The 22,590-nt window shown below is 36.5% G+C and overlaps 1 protein-coding gene and 1 pseudogene across 1 annotated transcript; both read right to left on the bottom strand.

The window, feature by feature from the left end:
* Positions 1 to 2,070: 2,070 nt before the first annotated feature.
* LOC129239697 (uncharacterized) lies at positions 2,071 to 2,633 on the bottom strand (annotated as a pseudogene).
* Positions 2,634 to 16,072: 13,439 nt separating this feature from the next.
* LOC129237206 (regulator of nonsense transcripts 1 homolog) lies at positions 16,073 to 21,911 on the bottom strand. The gene is made up of 6 exons (XM_054871729.1): positions 21,246 to 21,911; positions 20,809 to 21,173; positions 19,897 to 20,753; positions 18,744 to 19,811; positions 17,581 to 18,683; positions 16,073 to 17,478 (listed from the first exon to the last, which is right to left on the bottom strand). Exons 1-6 carry the CDS (start codon positions 21,426 to 21,428, stop codon positions 17,410 to 17,412), a joined length of 3,645 nt encoding a protein of 1,214 aa, XP_054727704.1. The 5' UTR covers positions 21,429 to 21,911; the 3' UTR covers positions 16,073 to 17,409.
* Positions 21,912 to 22,590: the final 679 nt, after the last annotated feature.

The raw sequence follows: 22,590 nt of genomic DNA on the forward strand, positions 1-22,590 counted from the left end.
AGTTTATTTAAATATATATATTGCGCGGATTATGCACATGATGCCTGAGCATTTAAAGTTAAATAAAAGTTTATTTGTATATTATGTTAAATGTATATTGCGCGGACACATGATGCCTGAGCGGGCACTCAATTTAAACTGTCCTGTTTTTTGTCCGTTCTTATTTGGTAGGGTGACCGTGCGTTCCGTCGGTAGGGTTGCATTTCTTTGTATTCAGTACGACTGTCCGCTTCGCGTCTGCCTTAGGTGTGGCCTTCCTACATTCGGCCGTCCTGACATGTCGTTCGCCTCGAACGATGGGTTCCAAGCTTTCATGTATTCGGCGACTGTTCGTGTATTGTTGGGTCCTTCATGGTCACCTACCTTCTCAACTGAGTATCTACCATGTGCAAAACGTTCTTTAACTGAGTATGGGCCTAAAAATTTTGCTTTGAGTTTCAGACCTGGGCCATACTGTGTTCTTTGAATCGCCACTAAGTCTCCTACATTGTATTCTGTTTCTGGTTTTCGTTTGGAATTGAAAGTCCTTTTATTCTCCTCTTGAATCTTTGAGATGTTGTCTAAAGCTTGTTTCCTTACATTTCCTCTCTCCTCGTCTAATTCGTTAATTAAGGATTCTTCTAATAATTCTCGAAGTTCGACGTCTTCCGATGTGCGCATATTTAACCCTGTCAAAATTTTAAAAGGGGTGACGTTGGTACTCCTAGGAGGTGAGTTATTTAGCATACGCTGCACTCTATCAACATGCTTGTACCAGTTTGCTGGGTTATTGTGGCAGAGTTTTGTGAGTAACGGTATGATAATACGATTTATTCTTTCGACCTGCCCATTTCCCCGTGGCACGCCGGTTGCAATAAGTAAGTGCTGAATACCCTCTTTACTACAATAGTCACTAAAATGTTTACTTGTAAAAGCTGTTCCCCTGTCCGTTACTATTCTTTTGGGGTTACCAAATATCGATGATTGGTTTTGCAATCTTTCTACAACGGAAGTGGTGTCTGTACCCTTTGCGGGATACAACCAGACAAACTTACTAAAAGCATCCACTACTACCAGTAAGTGGTTGTATTTTTTATGAGTAAGTTCCATTGGACCTAGGTGATCCACATGGTAGGTTAAAAGTGGCTGGTATATACTTTACGGTATCGAGTACGCGATATCGCGTGGTTGGTATATACTTAGTTAGAAATGTTTTGCTGCGCGCTTATATATTTATTTCACGAAATGTGCTATTTCTTTTAGTATTAATAGCTATTGCGGTTGAGCCCCCATTTTTGTAGAAATTAAAAACAACACTCGATAACGTTTCACAAGTTTATTTAAATATATATATTGCGCGGATTATGCACATGATGCCTGAGCATTTAAAGTTAAATAAAAGTTTATTTGTATATTATGTTAAATGTATATTGCGCGGACACATGATGCCTGAGCGGGCACTCAATTTAAACTGTCCTGTTTTTTGTCCGTTCTTATTTGGTAGGGTGACCGTGCGTTCCGTCGGTAGGGTTGCATTTCTTTGTATTCAGTACGACTGTCCGCTTCGCGTCTGCCTTAGGTGTGGCCTTCCTACATAAATATTACTTTTTCGAATTTAGCACCTGAGTAATTTAAAAGAAGATTTTCTTGTGATTTTTATAACAAACTAGCATTACCCAGTGGGCTTCGCACCACTATACATAAAATGTTTTTTTTATATTGAATCGTCTGGCGTGCTCCCCAATTGGTGTTTTATCGGCTTTTATTATGATTTTGTGGCCATCGGTGGGCATCAGATCGAGTGCCACTTTGAACAATTTCACCAATTCATTGTGTTGATGGAACATTGTTTGCAATTCATTCACGATTGATCTTCTCGTATTCGTCGACATTGCACAGCGCTGATCTAATTCACGATTCTCATCACCAATAAAATATATTTGCAAAAATTGATGGTCACCATCTGGCAATGGTACCAAAGACCCAGCTTTATGGTATATTTGACCTTGAATCTGTAATGTTCGAGAAATATATATATATAACGGATCTGAACTTTTAAAAACATCGAACACAGGAACGGCACATAAATTAAATATGATATTGTTTATTCTAAACGAAGTAATAACCTTAAACGTCGGCATAAATCCATCTCTTACTCGTATAATATTTGTAGCTCCAAAAGATGTCATTTGAAAGCATGAATTGTATTTTTTAATGTTTAAGAGGAAATGCTTCGACGTTGGTGAATTGCCAAAAACCAATGAATGCAAAGGTTCTGGCGGAAGTTCTAGCACCGGCAATTTGACTTTCCGACCAGCACAGCACATACCAGGCGATTCGTTTCTGAATTTAATTGCTTTGCAATGTATACATTCTACATTCCTTTGGCCAATGTAGGCATGCATGGTGTAATCAATGGTGGCATCGTAATTGAAAGCCGCTCGTTCCATTTGACGTATATCATAAACGGACGTACGCCCACGACGGTTTCTTGGTGCTTCACTATTAACCGACTGATTTCTCCGTCTGTGTCGTTGTGTTTCCACTTCATTTCGTCGAACACGATCTTCTTCACTTTGTGATCTTCGATTTAACGCTGTAGCATTTGATTGACGTGAACGTCTGCCAATGTTTGCTCATCTTGCACGTGGCATTCTTTCAGCACAGTATATTACTAATTGAATGTAAAAGCAAAACATTGAAAATTATTTCAAGTCATTTTGGACGAAAATATATAAAAACTAGCTGACCCGGCAGACTTCGTACTGCCTCATCGATAAATAAAAGACCTAATCTTTTGTATAAAATGATTTTAAAACAAACAAATCGAATCCGTATTTAATAAAAAAGCATTTATTGAATAAAGCATGAAGTTTTATTATTATTTTCGATACATCATGTTGCTTACTTAGAAAACAGGGTTTTCCTGAAATACTGGCTATTTATAAGGTTTAAATTTGATATTCACAGACACACACTGGTTAAATACAGTCGTTAATTAATTTAAAGCTTTCTCATAAACTATATTTTTTGTTTTGTTTTGTGGTGCGTAAATAAACAAAGAAGACGGTTTTCCGACGCGCGAACACGCGACGTATAATTGTCCGTGCGCGAAACAGGGAAACTCCAAGTTGATTCCACAAACTTCTAACGACTGTCCTTGCGATTTATTTATGGTCATCGCAAAGGCCAGACGTACTGGAAATTGTAAGCGTTTAAAATCGAATGGTAAGTCCTTTGGAATCATCGGTATCCGCGGGATCAAGACATCCTCTCTTTTGTATTTTCCTTTTATGATTGTCGCCTCAATGACGTTATTCATCAGTCTTTTCACAGCCAGTCTTGTTCCATTGCATAGTCGAGGTTGATTAATGTTAAGCAGCATGATGACAACTGATCCTACTTTTAACTGCAAATTGTGAGGTGGTAATCCAGGCAATTCCAGTGAATTTAAGAACTCAGTGGGATAGTTGATTACGTCATCCTGGTTCATTACGGTGTCGACTGATTTAAAAGAAAACCAACTGTCCTGGAAGAAAATTCTGAATGGTCGCATTAAGATCCTCGACATCTTTATTTTTCGCTGCTAATATTGCTCGTTCATCCAGCCAATTATGGTTATTGAACTTTTGCGCTATATCTGGGAAAACTCGCTGAATAAGCTCCACTTTTGAGTCTGTGATGTGACAGAAATCTGTAGGTAATGTGATGAATCCGGTCGAGGTATCCACTGCAACTTTATTATTTCCAATGTCTAACAACTGCTTCGCAGCCGTTCTCGAGTTTTAGCGAGACTAACGAACAGCAATTCATTTTTATATATATAGATAAATTTAATTCAAAGTTCAATGTGTGTACGTGGTTAAAACAAACACTCACCAAAAGTATGTCTGTTCGCAATGAGAGCACGATATAAAAGAATTCAAAGCACATAAGAGAACTGTCAACTGAATTCCAACGACAACAAATTAATATTAACATAATACACTTACAACCACAACAGTACAACAGAAATGCTCATAAGCGGCGGTGTATTTGTTGTTGTTTTCCCCATATAGGCATTTCGTATGAGAGGAAACTATTACTCACATAAAATGTCATAACTCAGGAACGGCTGCACCGATTTCAATCAAACTTCACACAAACCACCTCAAGATAGATAAGAACTCTAAAATTTTTGTGTCAATCGGTTCGGCGGTTCTTGAGTTATAAGATTACCAAGCAAATGTAACTTCTTTTTATATACATATATAGATTTTCTCCAAATAAATTAAACTGAATTTTATTGCTAGCTGACTCCAGCATTGCTTTCGTATAAAACTTTCTACAGTAAATAACGCGAGGCATTAGAAGTGAAAATATATAGGCTTTAGATTTACTAAAAAAAGAAATAAACTCAGGGAACCGTAAATGAAAATCCTTAAGATAAGGCTTTACAAATGTGTGTATGTATATTTTTTACAGAATTAAATAAACGTAATTTTAAAATATTCTATGCCTAAGGAAACATCGCAGCAACAACAAACAATACATTAAAAAAGAATAAACCAAAACAAAAAACTATTTGAGATTCCGTGTTGCATATTTGGCGCTTATGTTTATTCAATTTTTAATTGAAATACATCAACAAATCACAGTGCAAAAAGAGAGTGAAGTCCAAACTTAAGATAAAAAGCACAATTTATTGAGAATATGTCTCGTTAAACGCATGCAAGGAACAATGCAATTTTATTAAAAACTTTCATCTGTGTATCATTTGTGGTCCTAAACACTCACGCACACACACATACACATACTACAATATAATAAAGGGCAAGGTAATTTGCAATAAATATAATAAAAGAGCGCCCAAATAAATCAAATAATGTCGATGAATCGAATTTGTTACAAATTACCTGGAAGAAGAAATGATGTTCCAATATTATTGTATTTGTATCTGTCTAATGTTAAGTATCTAATAATTTATAAAGCGAAAAAGAAAAATGTAAAAAAAAAGATTAAAAAAGTTGAAAAAAGGAAAGTAAAAATAAGTAATTTGAAGAATTTTTGTACAAAACTGTAAAATAAAAAAAAAAATATTTACACAATGTATTGTACAACTTTAAATTAAAGCAAAGCTAAAAAAATCGAAATAATAGTTTATAATAATAATTTGTAATGTCATTGCATAGTGGGGAATTGTATTCTTACTCAACGATGTAACGAAGTCGGATCCGCTCAATAAAAATGGTTCGAAGTAAAGAAAAAACTATTAATTTAAAACACGGCGATTTTTCGAAATCTGAAGTATTTAAAATTTGTTTGTTGAGTAAGGCTGAAAGACCACGCTGCTACAATAACAAGAAACCACGATGCTTTGACAAAAAGCGAGTACAATTGAACCGTTTCATATACGATGTACACCTTCCATGAAGGTCTTAGGTTAATTTATAAACACATTACACCAAGTAGCCTTAAATAAATTCCCTTCAAAATGAAATGAACCCGGAATCAAAAAGAAAGAAATCAAATAACAGATAAAGCACTAAAAATGTCAGGTGTTAAATAACAGAGACGCGCCGGACGGTAATGTTATCAACAAAAAAAAAAAAAAAACAATGCGAGCAGGCTTTCATAACGGGCTCTAAATACACATATTGATAAATTTAACAAATACATGAAAGACTTAAGAAGCAAAATGAAACGAATCCTAGAAGATTGTATAAAATTCTTTAAGTATCGTGTAAAACTTCAAAGTAAAGAGCTACATTTATATATAATAGTAAAAAATTTATACTTTCGTGAATGAAAATGAACTCAGAAAAGCCGGATGTGATTAATTGTAATTGTATGTATTTGTTAGGCTCAAATCTCTTAATACCCATCAACCTTGCACACCGTTTCTTTTTTTTCGTTTTTTGTTTACATATTTGCGGAAAACCGATCGTAACGTATATATTTTGTTGCACATCTTTTAAATAATTATACACCTAGTTTGAATATGCAATTTTGTATTTTGCATCTGCCATTATTTACTTATTATTGTCACTTTTCCAAAAGATCATGGTAGATAGAAAAATTTAAGATCGGGCAAAATTGCTGAGTTAATCTTCAGCGCACACAAATTAACAAAAAACGCATATAATGTAAATTAAAAATAGTAAAAAATTTAACCAAAAAAAAAAAACACCCACCTAAAATTTCCCCACAAAATCCATTTATCCTATCATTCTTCATTTATCCAAATTAATAATTTCTTTCCAACACAAATACACCAAATACACCACTCTTTGCCAAACCAAAAAAGGGAAAATGCTTAAAACTCTGAAAACTGCTCTGCTATTTGTAATGTAAGCAAATTGTCGATGTAACTATTGATGTAGAGCCAACAAAGAACGAAAAGAAAACAATAAATAGAGAACAATAAATGCATTATTCCAATTCAAAAGGAGCAAACAAAAAACAAACAGGAATTTCATTTACTGAGAGGGAGAACGAAAGGTAAGATATCTTTTTAATGTAAGTAAAAGTAATTTATTGGAAACTAATCAGTCGAAAAGAGAGATCTTTGGAGTTCTGAGTTCTTGCCTTTGGGGTTCTCCGGGTCATGCTCCATTGTATGTGTAAAAAGACAGCCGGTGCAGTGTAAAGTAATATCTCTGTGCCAATTTGAGATGCAATTATGGAGTTTGTCCGAAAACGCTTTATTATAAAGGGTGATTTTTTAAGAGCTATAGGAAAGTTTTTCAAAAAAACACACATGAAATTCAGAAAAATGCATGATATTTTTATTTAAATCGATAGTACAGTCCATATAATTTAATGTTTCCGGATTATTTCATGCAAATGTTTCAAATGGTCCATCCACTTAGTCCAATTTTGTTATACACTTTCCAATGTTTCGGCCGGTATGTCACATATAAATGTTGAATGTTGTCTTTCAATACGTTAATTGAAGCAGGCTTGTCTGAATAGACATGAGCTTTAACATAGCCCCACAAAAAATAATCTAAAGGCGTTATATCGCACGATCTGGGTGGCCAATTGACAGGTCCCGAACGTGAAATAAAATGTTCACCGAACTCGCTTCTCAACAAGTCCATTGTTATGCGTGCTGTGTGGCATGTGGCACCGTCTTGCTGAATCCACATGTCATGCAAGTCAAGCTCTTGTATTTTGGGCAAAAAAAGTTGGATATCATTTCAAATTTTCCACGTTGTTGAGTAACAGAGGCCCAATTGCTGCGAACGGCGACGAATCGATAACACAGTCCTGCGAGGGTGAGTTTCTAGAATGGCTGTACTTGTTTCTTGTAGTTTTTTATGCGCTGAAAACGAATCTGACCTTCAAAATGCTCCATCACGTCAGGATTTTTGGTAAATGAAGCCTAAAAGGTCAAAAAATGGCCATTTTAGCCATTTTTGATAATTTTTTTTGGGATAGAAATTTTTTTTTTTCAATTTTCGACGAAAAGGTTGCATAGTAGAACGCTTTAGCTTTAAAACCCATTTTTTTAAATTATTGTACGATTTTTTTAAAAAAAGTTATGACATTTTGAAATTAACAGTTTCAGTTACGCCAATAGACGTTATACCCAACGATTCTTTAGACAGTTCTTGGGAAAAATATTTTCCAAAAAATCTGGTTTCTACCTTATTGGCTTGAAATTTTTTAATCGGGGGTTTTTGGGATCGCTGATTACGAATCTGAAGTCGGATTTTAAAAATTCAAAATGGCGAATCCAATATGGCGGACAAATTTTACAAAAAATGATCGGATTTCCTTGAAACTCGTCACTCGGGGGTTTTCGGGGTCACTGATTACGAATCTGAAGTCGGATTTTCAAAATTCAAAATGGCGAATCCAATATGGCAGAAAAAAAATTAAAAACTCCTTGTATTCGCTTGAAATTTGTTAGTCGGGGGTTTTGGAGGTCGCTGATTGCGAATCTAAACTCAAATTTTCAAAATTCAAAATGGCAAAATGACGTATTTTATTAGAAATTGTCGGAATACCTTGAAAATCGTAACTCGGAGGTTTTTTTGGTCACTTATACAAAATCTATTGTCAGTTTTTAAAAATTCAAAATTTCCGTTCCAAAATGGCCTACATTTTTGAAAGAATTTTAATAGAATTTCGTTTCTCTGAGGTTTTTGAACCAGTTAAGGCTGCAAAAAAAATTAAACTATTTAACGTGAAAACGGAGGACAAACCTAACGGAGGACGACTGTTGACCTAAGATCATTGATATTATTTTTAAATCACCGCAAATGACCCACTTATGCTCATCATATTTTACATAAGTAAGTAGTGTTGCGATATTGTCGTAGGTTTCTTTCATTTGAACAGAGTGAGCAATGGGTATAGAAGCATACTTACTCCCATTATGCAATAAGACTGCCTTTAAACTTCTTTTCGATGAATCTATGAATAAGCGCCAATCATTAGCATCATAGTTTTCGACTCCCAAACATTTCAATAATTCTGGTACATTGTTACAGAACACTAAAGACTCATGTTGTGAAAAGAAGTCTAGAAATTCTTTTTCTCTATTTCTATACCAATAGAATGTAGTATCTTCCGCAAGTAAATTTTTTTCTTTTAGTCTTGATCCAAGGAGTTCAGCATTGTCTTTTGTAAGATTAAGGTCTCTAACGAGGTCATTTAAGTCACTCTGGGTGAAAAGTTGTGGTTCAGATCTGAATTCTTTATCAGAATAATCGACGTCAACACCAGTTTCATCAATACAATCATCTTCACTTAGCTCCAAGGCATTTTTTGAAAAAGAAGGTGGCAATGGTGCAGGGATATTTTCATCTTCATAAAACACAGGTTTTGAAACAGAAGTGACAACAGGATAGGAAATATTATTTTTATTTTTTGCATTAAATCCGCCAACTTTGCACAAGCAAAAATAGCAATCGTCATGCGACTGAGGTTCTCGCCAAATCATAGGAATATGAAATGGCATTTTCTTTCCATTTTTAGACCATGAGTTTAAAGTACAAGTGCAACTAATACAAACTGAATTAGGAACCCATGTTTTATCAAGATTCCTCATCTCCATTTTAAAGTAGCCCTGGTAATTTATTTTAGTAATATAGATTCATTAATTTTTCGTCTCTGTTTTTCTGGAAGGTACCTCCCGCATATGTAACAAAATTTATCAGGAGAATTAATACAAATTCGTTTCGACATCTTTTTCACGTAAAACAAAAAAGGAGAAAGATGTATATTTTAAAACAATTGTGCAGAAAAGTATTCGAAAATGCAGATTTATGATAACAGTATTGATAACAATCGTCACACTGTCTCATTCGAGAAGAAGTGGATTCGCGTTGAACACAGTCAAATGAAATTAGAAACAAATGACAAACGCTTGTTCCAAATCTTCATTCGACAAACTAAATTTACAAATTTATATCAAAGTATCCATATACTGAGACGTATACTGTTAAATTAAAATATTAATTAATATTAAACAAGAACGTGTTGTACTAAAACAAAAGGTAAACGCTGTTTAATCCCTTTTACAGTGTTTGACCTCTATAAAGACAAAACAAAATCGTGCCTTTAATGTATTTGACCGCTATAGTAGCACGACGGTTTTTGATGACTGCGGCTTCCCGAGAGTTGCGATGTGTGTTGAGCGATGACTGGCATCGGAATGACCAATTGACCAATGGAAACAGCGTCGAACTGAAGCTCGCTAGATGCATGATGGTGGGGAGTGCTGAGTCGCGGGACTCAGCTTCGCACTGATTGGCTCACGTTTGGCACGTGCACTACTATATATAATATATCGATCGATTTATCGACGTGAAATCCCCACTTGATGCTATTAATAGACTTTTCGGAATTCCGAACGGTAAACAGTAACGAAATGTATACCGATAAAATATAAAAAATATCCGGTATATCAAAAAATTGCGGTCAAAAATTCAAAATTTAACTAATCTGTCTGAAAATGTGCGCACTGGTGTTTTGGGGTCCCTGAATCAGACTTCAGCGAATAAAACCGCCCCAGTAGACATTTTCATCCAGATCAGTTAAATTTTAAATCTTTTTTCTAGCCATTTTAATTTTTGAAAATTTGAGTTTAGATTCGCAATCAGCGACCTCCAAAACCCCCGACTAACAAATTTCAAGCGAATACAAGGAGTTTTTAATTTTTTTTCTGCCATATTGGATTCGCCATTTTGAATTTTGAAAATCCGACTTCAGATTCGTAATCAGCGATCCCAAAAACCCCCGATTAAAAAATTTCAAGCCAATAAGGTAGAAACAAGATTTTTTGGAAAATATTTTTCCCAAGAACTGTCTAAAGAATCGTTGGGTATAACGTCTATTGGCGTAACTGAAACTGTTAATTTCAAAATGTCATAACTTTTTTTTTTAAAATCGTACAATAATTTTAAAAAATGGGTTTTAAAGCTAAAGAGTTGTACTATGCAACCTTTTCGTCGAAAATTGAAAAAAAAAATTTCTATCCCAAAAAAAATTATCAAAAATGGCTAAAATGCCCATTTTTTGACTTTTTAGGCTTCATTTACCAAAAATCCTGACGTGATGGAGCATTTTGAAGGTCAGATTCGTTTTCAGCGCATAAAAAACTACAAGAAACAAGTACAGCCATTCTAGAAACTGAAAAAAGTTAAATTTCGCAGGCCTGTGTAATTGATGGTCATTATTAAGACTGGCCGATACAGCTGCGATATTTTCTTCAGTTCGCACTCTACGTAAGCGTGTTGGGGGTTTGATGTCCAATAATGTAAATTTGGTTCTAAATTTAGTCACAATAGCTCGAATAGCCGCTTCAATGGGTCGATTAAACCGACCATAAAATGGAAGAAGCGCGCGATAAACTTTCTTAACAGAACACGCATTTTTATAATAAAATTCAATGATTTGCAAGCGTTGTTCGTTTGTAAGACGATTCACGGTTAAATTATAGACCAAAGAAGAGGTTTTACAGTGAAACAAAACACGAAACGTGCGTCAGCTGTTTAAAACAAATGTTTAAAAAGATAATAGCAAAAAAATCACCCGTTATTATTACTTATACTTAATAAATCAACAGCATTTTTTAACGAATTCTTTTTGTCACATTATTTTAACTAGGGCTTATTTTCGGGGGATGTCTTATTTTCGGAAAAAGACTGTATGGACGAATGAGTTGAGGTTTACTTTAGTTTTTTATAGGTTTGAAAAGTACGCTTGAGGAACGAAAACAAATGTAACACATAAACGCATTAGATTTGCATTTTAATACGTATTTTTTTATTTAAAACCATATCACTTGGATGTCCGAGTTCTTTATGGAGCCACTGTAGTTATTAAGAGTTTCACCTTATAATAGAAAAGTTGCAACAGGACGGTGCTACGATATGCTACACATTGCAAATGTCGGGAAGAGAATTAAGGTAAGTCAGTGTAGGATCTAGTTTCTCCCAATATATCTAATTTTACAATAAATTCTACTAATGTATACTATTCTTCGCGAGGTTATCTTCAAGATAAACGAAATAGGATTCGAATTGCGCCGAAATCTCATCGAATAATCAAATCAAAAAGAATCAACATCTGTGAGCGTGCACGGTGCCGATGTGCAATGTTCAATACGTACGTCAATAAACAGTTAATGAATGAGTACAAGAAAGAGAAGTGTTTTTTTAATAAAAAAATATGTCCGAATTCGTCTCACAGCGCCAGTGAGAAAAGTTCAAATTAAGGCGAATGCATAGGCATACAGTGGTCACACAATTTATTCGTACACCCTGCGTAGTACGTAGTATCGCTGTGACAATATATGGGATTTCAAGGAAAGCAGGCAGACGTAGCCAAATGCTGCAAAACATTTATTCGTATACTTTCAGTTCGTGATATTGTTGCTACAAAAATAACAGTAAAAATCGTTTGTGTTTTTACTAATGTTGATGAAAATGAAATAATATAGCTTTTTTTAGTTTTTCTCGCTGATTCAGTTTCAGTTGCGCGTAATATCTTGATTGAAAGTGGCAAAATGGGACGAAGTGCGGATTTACCATTAGAAATACGTAAAATTGTTATTAAATTGTACATGGAAAACAAGTCTCTGCGCGAGATCGACAAAAAATTGGCAAATCGCATTATATGGTGCAAAGTGTTAATACCAATTACGTTAATACTGGTAAATCGGAAGCGAATCACCACCAAGGCGGAAGGCGAAAAATATTGCCTTCACGTGCGGAACGCGCCATAGTAGCATCAGTCGCGCAAAATCCAAAAATAGCCCCCACGATACTATGCTGAAATATTCAAGAGTCTTTACATAAAAAAGTGAACCCATAAATAGTCGGTAATTATCTGTATAAAGCTGGTTATCAGAGCAGAGTGGCACGCCGCAAGCCCTACATTTCAGATATTAACAGAAAGAAGATATTGGAGTTCGCCAAATGCTTTATAAATGAGCCAGATTCTTTTTGAGAAAACGTTATTTAGTAATGACCCAAAATTTAGTGTTTCTGGATCAGATGGACCTCCAAAAGTTTGGCGAAAAGAAAATACAGAACATAATGAAAAAAATCGTATTCCTATAGTTAAGAATGGAGGAGGAAATGCAATGGTTTGGGGGTGCATAGTTGCATCTGGAGTAGGAAAAATGGTTTTTATTGATGATAAAATGGACACACATCTGTATTTAAACATTTTGAAGCATACTTTGCATGACAGTGCCGTTAAACTTAGACTGAATGCTAGAGGGTTCTTGTTCCAACAAGACAATGACCCAAAACACTCATCTTATCTCGGGTAAGAATGGCTTAGTTACCACTGTAAGCAGCTAAAATATGCACCTCAATCACCGGATCTGAACCCAATTGAGCATGTCTACGAGCTCTTAAAAAGGAGAATCAGAAAGCACAAAATAACATCAACGGCGTCATTAAAGACAGTTTTAAGTGTTGAGTGGGACAAAATTGCAGCTAATGAAACCAAGGTATTGGTAAAAAGTATGCAACGACGTGTGTAAGCAGTTATTAAACCTTAAGGCGGTCCAACAAATTACTGAATACTCGTTTTTTCTATTATTTTTTCAATAAATTATTCTTTATTTGGCTATGTACGAATAAAGTTTTTGCATAAAATTGTGCCTTATTTCGTTATTGCCTAAAGTTCTCTAATTCCAAAAATGAAATTGAAAGTTTTCTTTATGAATGTATAAAAATTTTGTTCGTTTGTTTACATCGCGCTAAGTATCAGGTGTGTCTGTTTATAAACTGTGAGTGCACGAATAAATTGTGTGACCACTATATATTAGCCCTATTCTTTTCGCCAAGAGTTAGCAAGTGGCGAATAGATGAAGCAACTGCTACTAATGAACATATCGATGGTTTTCGAGAAAAGCGACACAACTCAAAATTCGGAGTTTTGCCGTTAAAAGCAAAAATCAACTACAGAGTTTATATATTTTTATCTGGAAAAGCGTCATAAGCGAATCTTGAAGCAATTCTGAGAGATGGCGTTAGTGTCGTTTTGTCAGGTGATCGAATTGGCGCGTCACTTATCTAGAAAACTGACCCAACTCAAAAAATCCGGCTTTAAAGTCCTTAAACACTTAGATGGAGAGCTTGTAAAAATAAATGGTATTAGTCTCTTCAGAGTGGAAAAAAAGTCCCCTTTTACTGTGTTTTATAAAACATCATTTTCCGACACTGATTTTATGAAATTTGAAGTAAAAAAAGCCCGAACATCGTCTACCCGTAGTAGTACTAGCAGTAATAGCGAATTAACAACTCTACCTGCGCTCAATCGCGCCTACAAGGGTAAACAGAAAGTTAAGGATAAAAAAAGGAAGGTTTATTAAACCTGATGGAATATCATTCCAAAGTATTACTCTCAGTTCTACAATAACATCTAGGATTTTTCTTACCATTATGCCTTAAAAAAAGTATTTTTTATGTTCTACCATTCTGTTACCAAAGGATTTAATTGTTTTTGTTTTTGTTTTACTAGTTTATACAGAGGAAGTTTGTAAATGTTGTGTTACAATTTCTATTTTGTAATAAGAAATAATCAAAAATAAATTGCTTTTTTGCTTTTGGCCCTACTACTCCTCGAAATGTATCTTAAAATTAAAAAAATATATAATATACATACATTTTTTAAATCTTTTCAGGAAAAATGACACATTTGCGAAAAACTTACAATATTTCTTTTTGAAATAAGCTAAGAATGTAAAATATGTTATTTCCACAAAGCACTGTGGTATTATGATTGCACAAAACCAGTAGAATTGGAAAATATGCATAATTGTAATCAAAAACTTAAATTATCTATTTGCGTAATTTTAAAATTGATTTTCTACAAAACTTGTATTTTTGAATTATGTCACTTTTCTCGAAAACCATCGATATGTCGGCAATTGGGAATAGAGCTTAAGGCTTAAGGCCTCTTCTTTTACATGTGTTGGTAAGGCAGTGCGGTAAACTAGTCTAATGCGCTATAGCCGTACTCTCTACCAGCAAATCTTACTCGATATTTTTGTTGTTACTTTCGCATGCAAATTTCTCGTCGAGTTAGTCGAGTATAGAGATAGCGAGCGGGGAAATAGCGAATAGAAGAGGCCTTATGTATGTATGTACATAGTTTCCCCTTGTGAGCAAAAGTGATCGCTTACGATCATATAAAAAAATTGTTGCACCCAATCGAAACGATAAACAAAATAAGAGTGCTAAAACTCGTGTGCGAAAATTATACAGCCAAGACATCCATAAACATGGTTCTGTGGTTATGAAACATACGTCAAAGCAGACTTTAAGCAGTCTCGGGGCGCTGAGTATTATACTCCCCGAACGAGAGGAGGAGTCCCAGGTGTCTCTAAGCTAAAAATGTTGGACAAGTTCCCCAAAAAATATTTGGTGAGGCAAGCCGTCTGCCAGTGTGCAATGAACAGCAAAACGTTCATTACCACGGGCACTATAAATCAAGGAATTTATATGACGAAGTGTTTGCAAAAACGTTTGCTGCCATTCATAAGACAACATAAAGGCTCAGTTCTGTTCTGGCTCAAATTTGGCATCGTGCCATTATAGCCGTCTTGCCATGAGTTGAGAGATAAATATTGTTCAAAAGGACCACAACCCACCAAATTTTATGCAATGTGTCACCATTCAAAAATACTGGGTAATTGGTAAAAATTTCTGAAAACGAAAAAATATATTAAAAATGAGCAGCAGTTTAAAATGCATTGGCGGACAGCTGCAGATACCATAACAAAATCTGGTGCCCATCGCCTAATGAGCGAAGTGAAAACTAAATTGCGCCCTTTTGTTTATAACAAAGATAATTGATACGAGTTTTTTGTTTAATGAAGAAGAAAATAAAATAAAAATTGGTTTGATAGCTTATATAAATTTGATGTTACAACGATCCAACATTTTTCATGCTCATTCTTTCTCCTCTTCTTAATTGGCGCGATAACCGCTTACGCCATGTTGGCCGAGTTTAAAAAAGTGCGCCAGTCGTTTCTTTCTCGTGCTAACCGGCGCCAATTGGACACACCAAGTGAAGCCAAGTCCTTAACCACCTGATCCTTCCAACGCAGAGGAGGCCTTCCTCTTCCTCTGCTACCACCAGCTGGTACCGCATCGAATACTTCCAAAGCCGGAGCGATTGTATCCATTCGGACGACATGACCCAGCCAGCGTAGCCGTTGGATCTTTATTCGCTGCGCATGTCCATTCTTTACTTATGAAAAATCAATTTTTCTGTTAGACGTTACGAATTGTTAAGCTAAGCCCAGAACCTGCTACTTTCAGAAAGTAATTTGCCCAGATTCCGACGCAATCAATGCTCTTAACTATTTAATTCACATTTTCACCCCGATATTGAGGTATACCTCATTGTTCATTGTGGGCGCCTTCCTCTAATCAAAAGCCTTTTCTTCCTTTTTTCCACCAGTCTGGTTCCTTCCCTTCTCCTTTCCCCTCCCCTTCCGCTATATGGTATAACAACGGACAAATTTTGAATATTTGTCCAAGTGGGCCCCTCGCATGGACGCCCATTTATCCTATCCCGAGATCCTCAATGAACGTCATATAACGCACAAATAATTTAAAATGCGATTTTTTTTATAAAACAAACCGTTTTATTTTTGTTTTTATTTTTATATTATTTAAAAAATTTCTTTTTTAACGCAAATAATAAAAACAGAGATTTATTTTTCCCGAGAAATCAAGACGATTCCACATGCAAAGGATTGCAAAGCAAAGCGTTTCTTCGAAAGGAAATACGTCGAAAGCAAGCTTCTTCATCACCCATCGATTGCAGCCTCCTCCCTTCATCATCAACCCGATCTCGATTCTGCCTCTATAGATGATGCGGAAGCATTTTATTGAAATATATTGAAAGACACACATTATTGCATGTTTGAATGAATATAAAAATGTTAGAAATTTTTAGTTTTTTTTTTTAATTTAGTCGCAAATTTAGAAATCACTTGTCAGAAAAATGAACTTAATCACAAAATTTTAAGATAAAAATATTAATTGTATGTGGGAAAATCCAAGAGCAATGGAACTGGAAAATACAGTCCGCTATGCTTCAGCACAATGCACATAAACACCAGTGATGAATTTCAACTTGATTGGAATGACGAACATTTTTCCGTGAAAATGGCATCAACTTGCAAGTGTTTTGCTGTTACTGCACAAAAAGTGGCTCATACAAAGTATCGATCACTTGCGCCAATTGGCTGTTAATTGCCCTCAAGGCGATAAAGTATGTGAACCATGCCTAAAAGCGCTTTTGAATTTGAAAATGTTTTCAGTGCTCGATGGGAACGTCATCGAGTATTAACCGACTTCTTCATTTACCCCACAGGTTCCAACAAAATGCTCATATGAAAAAAGTACGATGAACTGATTGTGGTTTCCATTCGCCTCCATTTTGTTAACATATTTTTTGTCCGAATCATATATCAATCCTATTTACCCTAACTTTTTTTAAGCGGCGTTCTTTTCGCTCTCGATACACCTTATTTTGGATTTTGTTAATTCTTTGTATTTCCTTTTATCCTTGTCGTCGCTTCCACTTTCTCCTAATTAACCCATTTAAGCACACGTTTGCGCAGATAACGCACAGACTACTTCATCGCTGCGTAGTCGCATTTTTATATGATCGCTGATTAGCACATCGGAATTGCCTCCTTTATCAGCATCACCCAAATTTCTATAAAATCTGGGTAATTTTAAGCGGAATTTTCTTTTTTTTTAACCCTCATTCCGATCCAGTTCGATTCTATCCATACGATCAGAGATCTGTGGCTGCTGTTTCTGCAGTTTTTTGTGTGCACGCTTCTTGTCTTCTTTGTTCTCTTTCGTTACATCAAAAAGTTTGTAGTTGTTTGATATGAATTGTTGGTTTAACTGACTGCTGCTGCTTTTGCTTTTGTAGTTGGAATCAACCGTTATATCAATAGGGCTGCGAGAATTGACTCTGGCTATTCAGACCCAAGTTTAGCCGATTCGTGTTAAGATTGTCCTACAGAGAAAAGTTTAAAAATATAATTTACAATAAATTTCTTAAAATGTAATTTCCGTAATAATTTATTCTAAGGTAATCAAACATTTTGTAAATACGTACCGCGTTAAAATTTACGTCCTGTGAAAGAATATTATCTATTTGAGAGATTTGGCCAAAGTCCTGTGATAGCTCGGGCTGTTGTGACAACGTGAAGCCTCCAGGCTGGCTCATTTGTTGCGACATATTTTGCTGGGTGAGCGGCAAGACATTATGCTGAGACGAGGTTGCACCTGTTCCAATAAGCACGCTAGCAATGTCGTTGGCACTTGTTGTTACTGATGTTGTGCTTGGAGGAGCTGGTATGCTGGTGCGTGGTTTTAAATTTTGAATTTTATTTGCCACCTCATTGGTGGATGCATTGTAGCTATTAAATAGTTTGCTTATTCCACTGCTGCTGTTGTTACTAACCAGTCCGGTAGCACCCAGACCAGTGCCGGTACGTCGACCCTGTTTTGCCGCTGCCTGAATCGCCTGCTGATGTTGATTGTAGAAACGTGGCGGAATATTGCTCATGTTCATAAACATGCCCACAGGCACTGGCATGTTGTTCATTGCTGCTTGAGCGCGCTCAGGTGAAATGTAACTGATCGAGTCATGATGATGATTCCATTGGTGTGCATTAGCAGGCGCTGCAGTTGAAGTAGGGCCGCTGTTGCGGGCCCCAATCGCGCCGAAGTTTCCACTCATGAAATTGTTCAAATTATGTGCTGCAGCTGCTGCCGCCGCTTGCATTTGAGCTGCTGCTGATCCACCGCCGTAACCTAAATTGTTGCTGCCCCCAAATCCCAAGCCTAGGCCCAGACCACTATTGTTATAGTTCGACGTATTCATAGCGCCCGATGAATATCCATATTGACCAGAACGGTCGTAAATGGAACCAGGAATCATGGCTTCTTTAGCATCGGCCATCATTGTGGTCATAAAGTGGGCACCCATATTCAAGGTATTGACAATTTTTTTGGGCTTTTGGAATTGTATTAACGATTCTTTCAAATTATTTAATGAACCTTCCACCAAAACTTTGCGATCCTTGTAGAAATTAAGCAAATGATTCCAAAGGGGCTGCTTGGACAACACCTTGGGATTGCCCACAATGATTGTACCATATTTTGAGCGCGTCAATGCAACGTTCAACCGACGAGGGTCATTAAGGAAGCCGATACCTATTTTAAAACATAAACAATTTTAATATGGTGAATAATCACTACGCTAGAATCGCTTACCTTGGCGCTCGTTTGAACGTACGCAGGACATAATAATAATGTCTTTTTCTCTTCCTTGGAAAGCATCGACGCTGGCAATCTCGATTTCCTGATACAATCTTGAGTGCAAACTGCCTTGGTACTGCATGTATTGTACTAAGTACGCGCGCTGGCCTTCGTACGGCGTAATTATGCCAATCTGTTCTGGTTTAACACCGGCTTTTAGGAATCGTGTTGTTATTTTTTCTACATTAGCCGCTTCAGTTCGATTCAAATAAGAAGTTCCTGAGCCCGCGATTTCTTCTTGCCCTTGAGTCACAAGGAAGAACATTGGCCTATCTGGTTGTGGCCACGGGAAGTCAATTTTTAATTTACGATCTTCAGCGCAAACACCGTTCTGCAATGATCCCTCATAAAAGAAGTTCGAAGGAAATTGTGACAATTCTGGATGCATTCGATACTGAACTTCGAGGCGAAAAGGGCGAATACCTAATACTACCAGACGTTCAAACAAACTTTGCGAAAGACCAGCCCTGGCTGCCTTTTTGCACATGACTACCGGTCCCAATTGGCAGTGGTCACCCACAAGAATCAACTGCTTAGCGCCCAACACCACCGGGACCATGCACTCTGGTTCGGTAGACTGCATAGATTCATCTATCAGGATTGAAGTAAATTTTATGCGTGCAAGACGAACGTCACCGGCGCTAACACATGTGCAGCAAATAACATCAGCAGCCTCGAGCAGTTGATGCTCAGCGGCGCGTTTCAATGTGCGGTATCGCTTCTCATCTGCCGAACTTAATTCACCAGTCTCGTCTTTGAGCTGTTGCAACTTTTTCAACTCAATATTTGTGTCCATATTACGGATCTGATTATGTAAGGCTAAGAAGCTCACAGGACTATCGATAGCTTCACGAGACTTGGCACAAAGACGCACCACTTTCAAGTTCGTGCGATGGATTTTTTCTGTTAGCTGGTCTACGGCAGTATTGCTGGGCGCGCATACAAGCACGGTGCCGCCATGTTGCTTCACCAATTGATAAACTATTGTTGCAGAGGTTACAGTTTTTCCGGTGCCTGGTGGACCTGGGAATTGCGAAAAAAAAACCATTTTGGTCAATCAATTGCATTTTAAATTCATATTAATTTTGTCTTATCAAAATATTTTTACCTTGAATCAAGCTCAACGGTCGTTGCAAAGCATGTTTTACAGCATAAACCTGCGATCGATTTAAGTCAGGCAAATTCGGCGCACTAAAAAGTTTTGGTATTGGACCTCGAAACAATAGTTCATCGCTGCCATCGTGTCGACCATGCCCCAGAAGTCTTGCGTATATGTAGTTAGAGACGGAGCTGCGGTCCATAGCGAAAACTTTTAGTGCCCGGGTCATCCGATCAAAAGAAGTGCACTTCCAAATAAAATCCACGGCAAAGTTAGAAGTACATTTGACTGGCGCTCCCGCTGAGCATTTTAGTTCCAACCCCACATCTTCGCCGTAATTATCAGGCACTTTAATAACGTGACCAACTTCACTCCATGGTTTATGAAGCTCTCCCACGTAGCGCAGTCTTAATTCATCACCATGCATAAGTTTCATGTCCGAATCGGTTTTAGCCAGCGTAAAATATGCTATGGTTTTTTTGTTGAGGCCGACGTCCCAACGCACTTCTATACCTTCCTGAGTTTGCGATTCTTTCAATTTTTTATCGTATTCCGCTTCTAGCCGCACCAAAGGACCAAACACTTTTTCATATTGATAACCATCTTCATATCGTAAAAGTACTTGTGAAGGCTCCGTGTCGATACCAGGTTTTTCCAAGTCTTGAAATGTCGCATCAATATTCTCTTTCCACAACTCCTCCAGTTTGTTTATCTGAGCTGCCGATATTTGGCGCGCACGCAATTGTTCTTGTTCGGTGGGTATCTTCACCAACCATGGCAAGAATGAACGATCAGTTATTAGCGGTTTCCATTGTTCCTGATCCCAATTCATATCTTTCAAAGAATTTTGAGCCGCGCATGGTTGGCTGTGCAATAAAAATTATTATCTGATTTGGTTTCCAATTTTTTTCCTCTACTTACCGACACAACAACACCACTACAGAATCAGCTTTTGCCGGAATAAATCCTAATACAAAGACATTACGAACACCACAAGAATAACACTCCAGAATAGTTTCTCCAAGAGGGCCCTCAGAATGAAGCGTAACCTCACGATGTTTAGCACGCACAAGGTGATTAACAATATGCGACCCGGATGTACTACCACGTCCATTACAAAACCATTTTTTGCAGTTATTGCACATGACGACAGTACCAGGGTCGTGAATGCCACAATACTTGCAAGCATGCGTAGGTAATTCTTTTACGGCTAATATTGATGTATCATCATCCTCTTCCTCAAATTGCAACTCAGCCAAATTATTTGCCAGGGCATTTAATTTACTCTAAAACATAGCAAAGCATGCATCTTTGTAAATAACAATAAGAAGCTATATGTATGATAGGGAATTATTTACATGTGTTGTTCCGCTGCCACTAATACCCTCAAGTTGAGATGCCTGCGTTTGGGATTGCGAAGGCAGCGTAAAATCACGAAAATCAAAATCCGATGCCTGCGTATCGGCGCCAATCAAGTCATTTTCCTCCGTGTCCAGGAACGTCAAAGTCTGCGAACCAGGGCCGTAGGCATCCACACTCATGGTAAAACGAAAATAATTTAACCTGTCGATGAATACAAATTTGCTTGTTGTTTAGTGGTCACTACACGTTTGACTTGTGCTTTTGGTTATTTCTCTTGCGCAAAACAGAAACCACGTCGATACTTTTTTTCCCGACCTATACCCTACCCTAGCAATGTCTCGTTGTCGTGGAGGCGAGCAGCGAAGATGTTGCTGTTGTTGTAGCGATGTCGTCGTTTTTTACGGCTGCTATTTCGTCGTTGTCACGCTTTTGCTTTGTTCAGATCACTTAATTTCAGTTTTTCTTTTGCTCAAAATGTACTTCTGTTTCCAAATCTACTAACGATAAATGTCTTCGATGTAAAATTTCTGAAGTCTATTGCTATGGCCCGATTTATTTTAATCGGCCTAGGAACTTCCGTAAATTTTCTATGACTGTATTTATGCACAAATTTTTACTTCTTTCCGTTTCGCAGTAGATTTCTCTGTCTTTATTCCTTAAAAAAGTCAGAATAAGCGGTACGAGAAATTCTCCAACATTTCCACATTTTCTTACAGTATTGCCAGATCTTTCAATTATGTTTAAGCTAAAAAAACTATTACTACAGTAATTGTTCTAATACGAGTGTAACTAAATTGATAAAAAAATATTTAATTATTTAGTTCGTTCTTTTTTATGTATATAAATTAACACATATTCGAGAACTTTTAACAAAATAACATATCCAAAGCGAACTTAACATCCGGCAGCATTTTATGATGTATGATAAATAGTTGCCAGTGCAATGTTCCTTACATGTACTTAAATATACAAATTTAAATCAAATATAGACCCTAACTGGAGGTTTTCACTAGCTAGCAAAACGAACATAAGGTTAGCATATGCATATAAAAATATGGCAGAAAACCAGAAAGCTTAATAATTATTTAATACAAATATATTGAAAGAAGTAATGATTAACTGTTTGTCAATTAAACAGTTACGGAAATTTCACAATTTTTGCCTTCTCAAATTCCTCGTATATCCAGAACCAGATGTCATGTATATTTTCCTGTCATTTGATAACTAGCAATATGTGACAACTCGAGTTATTTAGATATATATACAGATGAATTGATATAAGGGGCTATCGATTCTACAAAAAAAAACCAATGTATGGGGCTTTTGTGAAATTTCGGCTAA

This window comes from Anastrepha obliqua, chromosome 2, assembly GCF_027943255.1.
Source record: "Anastrepha obliqua isolate idAnaObli1 chromosome 2, idAnaObli1_1.0, whole genome shotgun sequence".
NCBI lineage: Eukaryota > Metazoa > Arthropoda > Insecta > Diptera > Tephritidae > Anastrepha > Anastrepha obliqua.

What these genes read in the sequence shown, in the direction of transcription:
- LOC129237206 (XM_054871729.1), bottom strand. Translation starts at nt 21,428, where the DNA reads ATGAGTGTGGATGCCTACGGCCCTGGTTCGCAGACTTTGACGTTCCTG. An exon ending in ACCGTTGAGCTTGATTCAAG is followed by an intron (nt 19,812 to 19,896) that starts GTAAAAATATTT and finishes CGCAATTCCCAG; the next exon opens with GTCCACCAGGCACCGGAAAA. An exon ending in AGGACGTAAATTTTAACGCG is followed by an intron (nt 17,479 to 17,580) that starts GTACGTATTTAC and finishes TTTTCTCTGTAG; the next exon opens with GACAATCTTAACACGAATCG.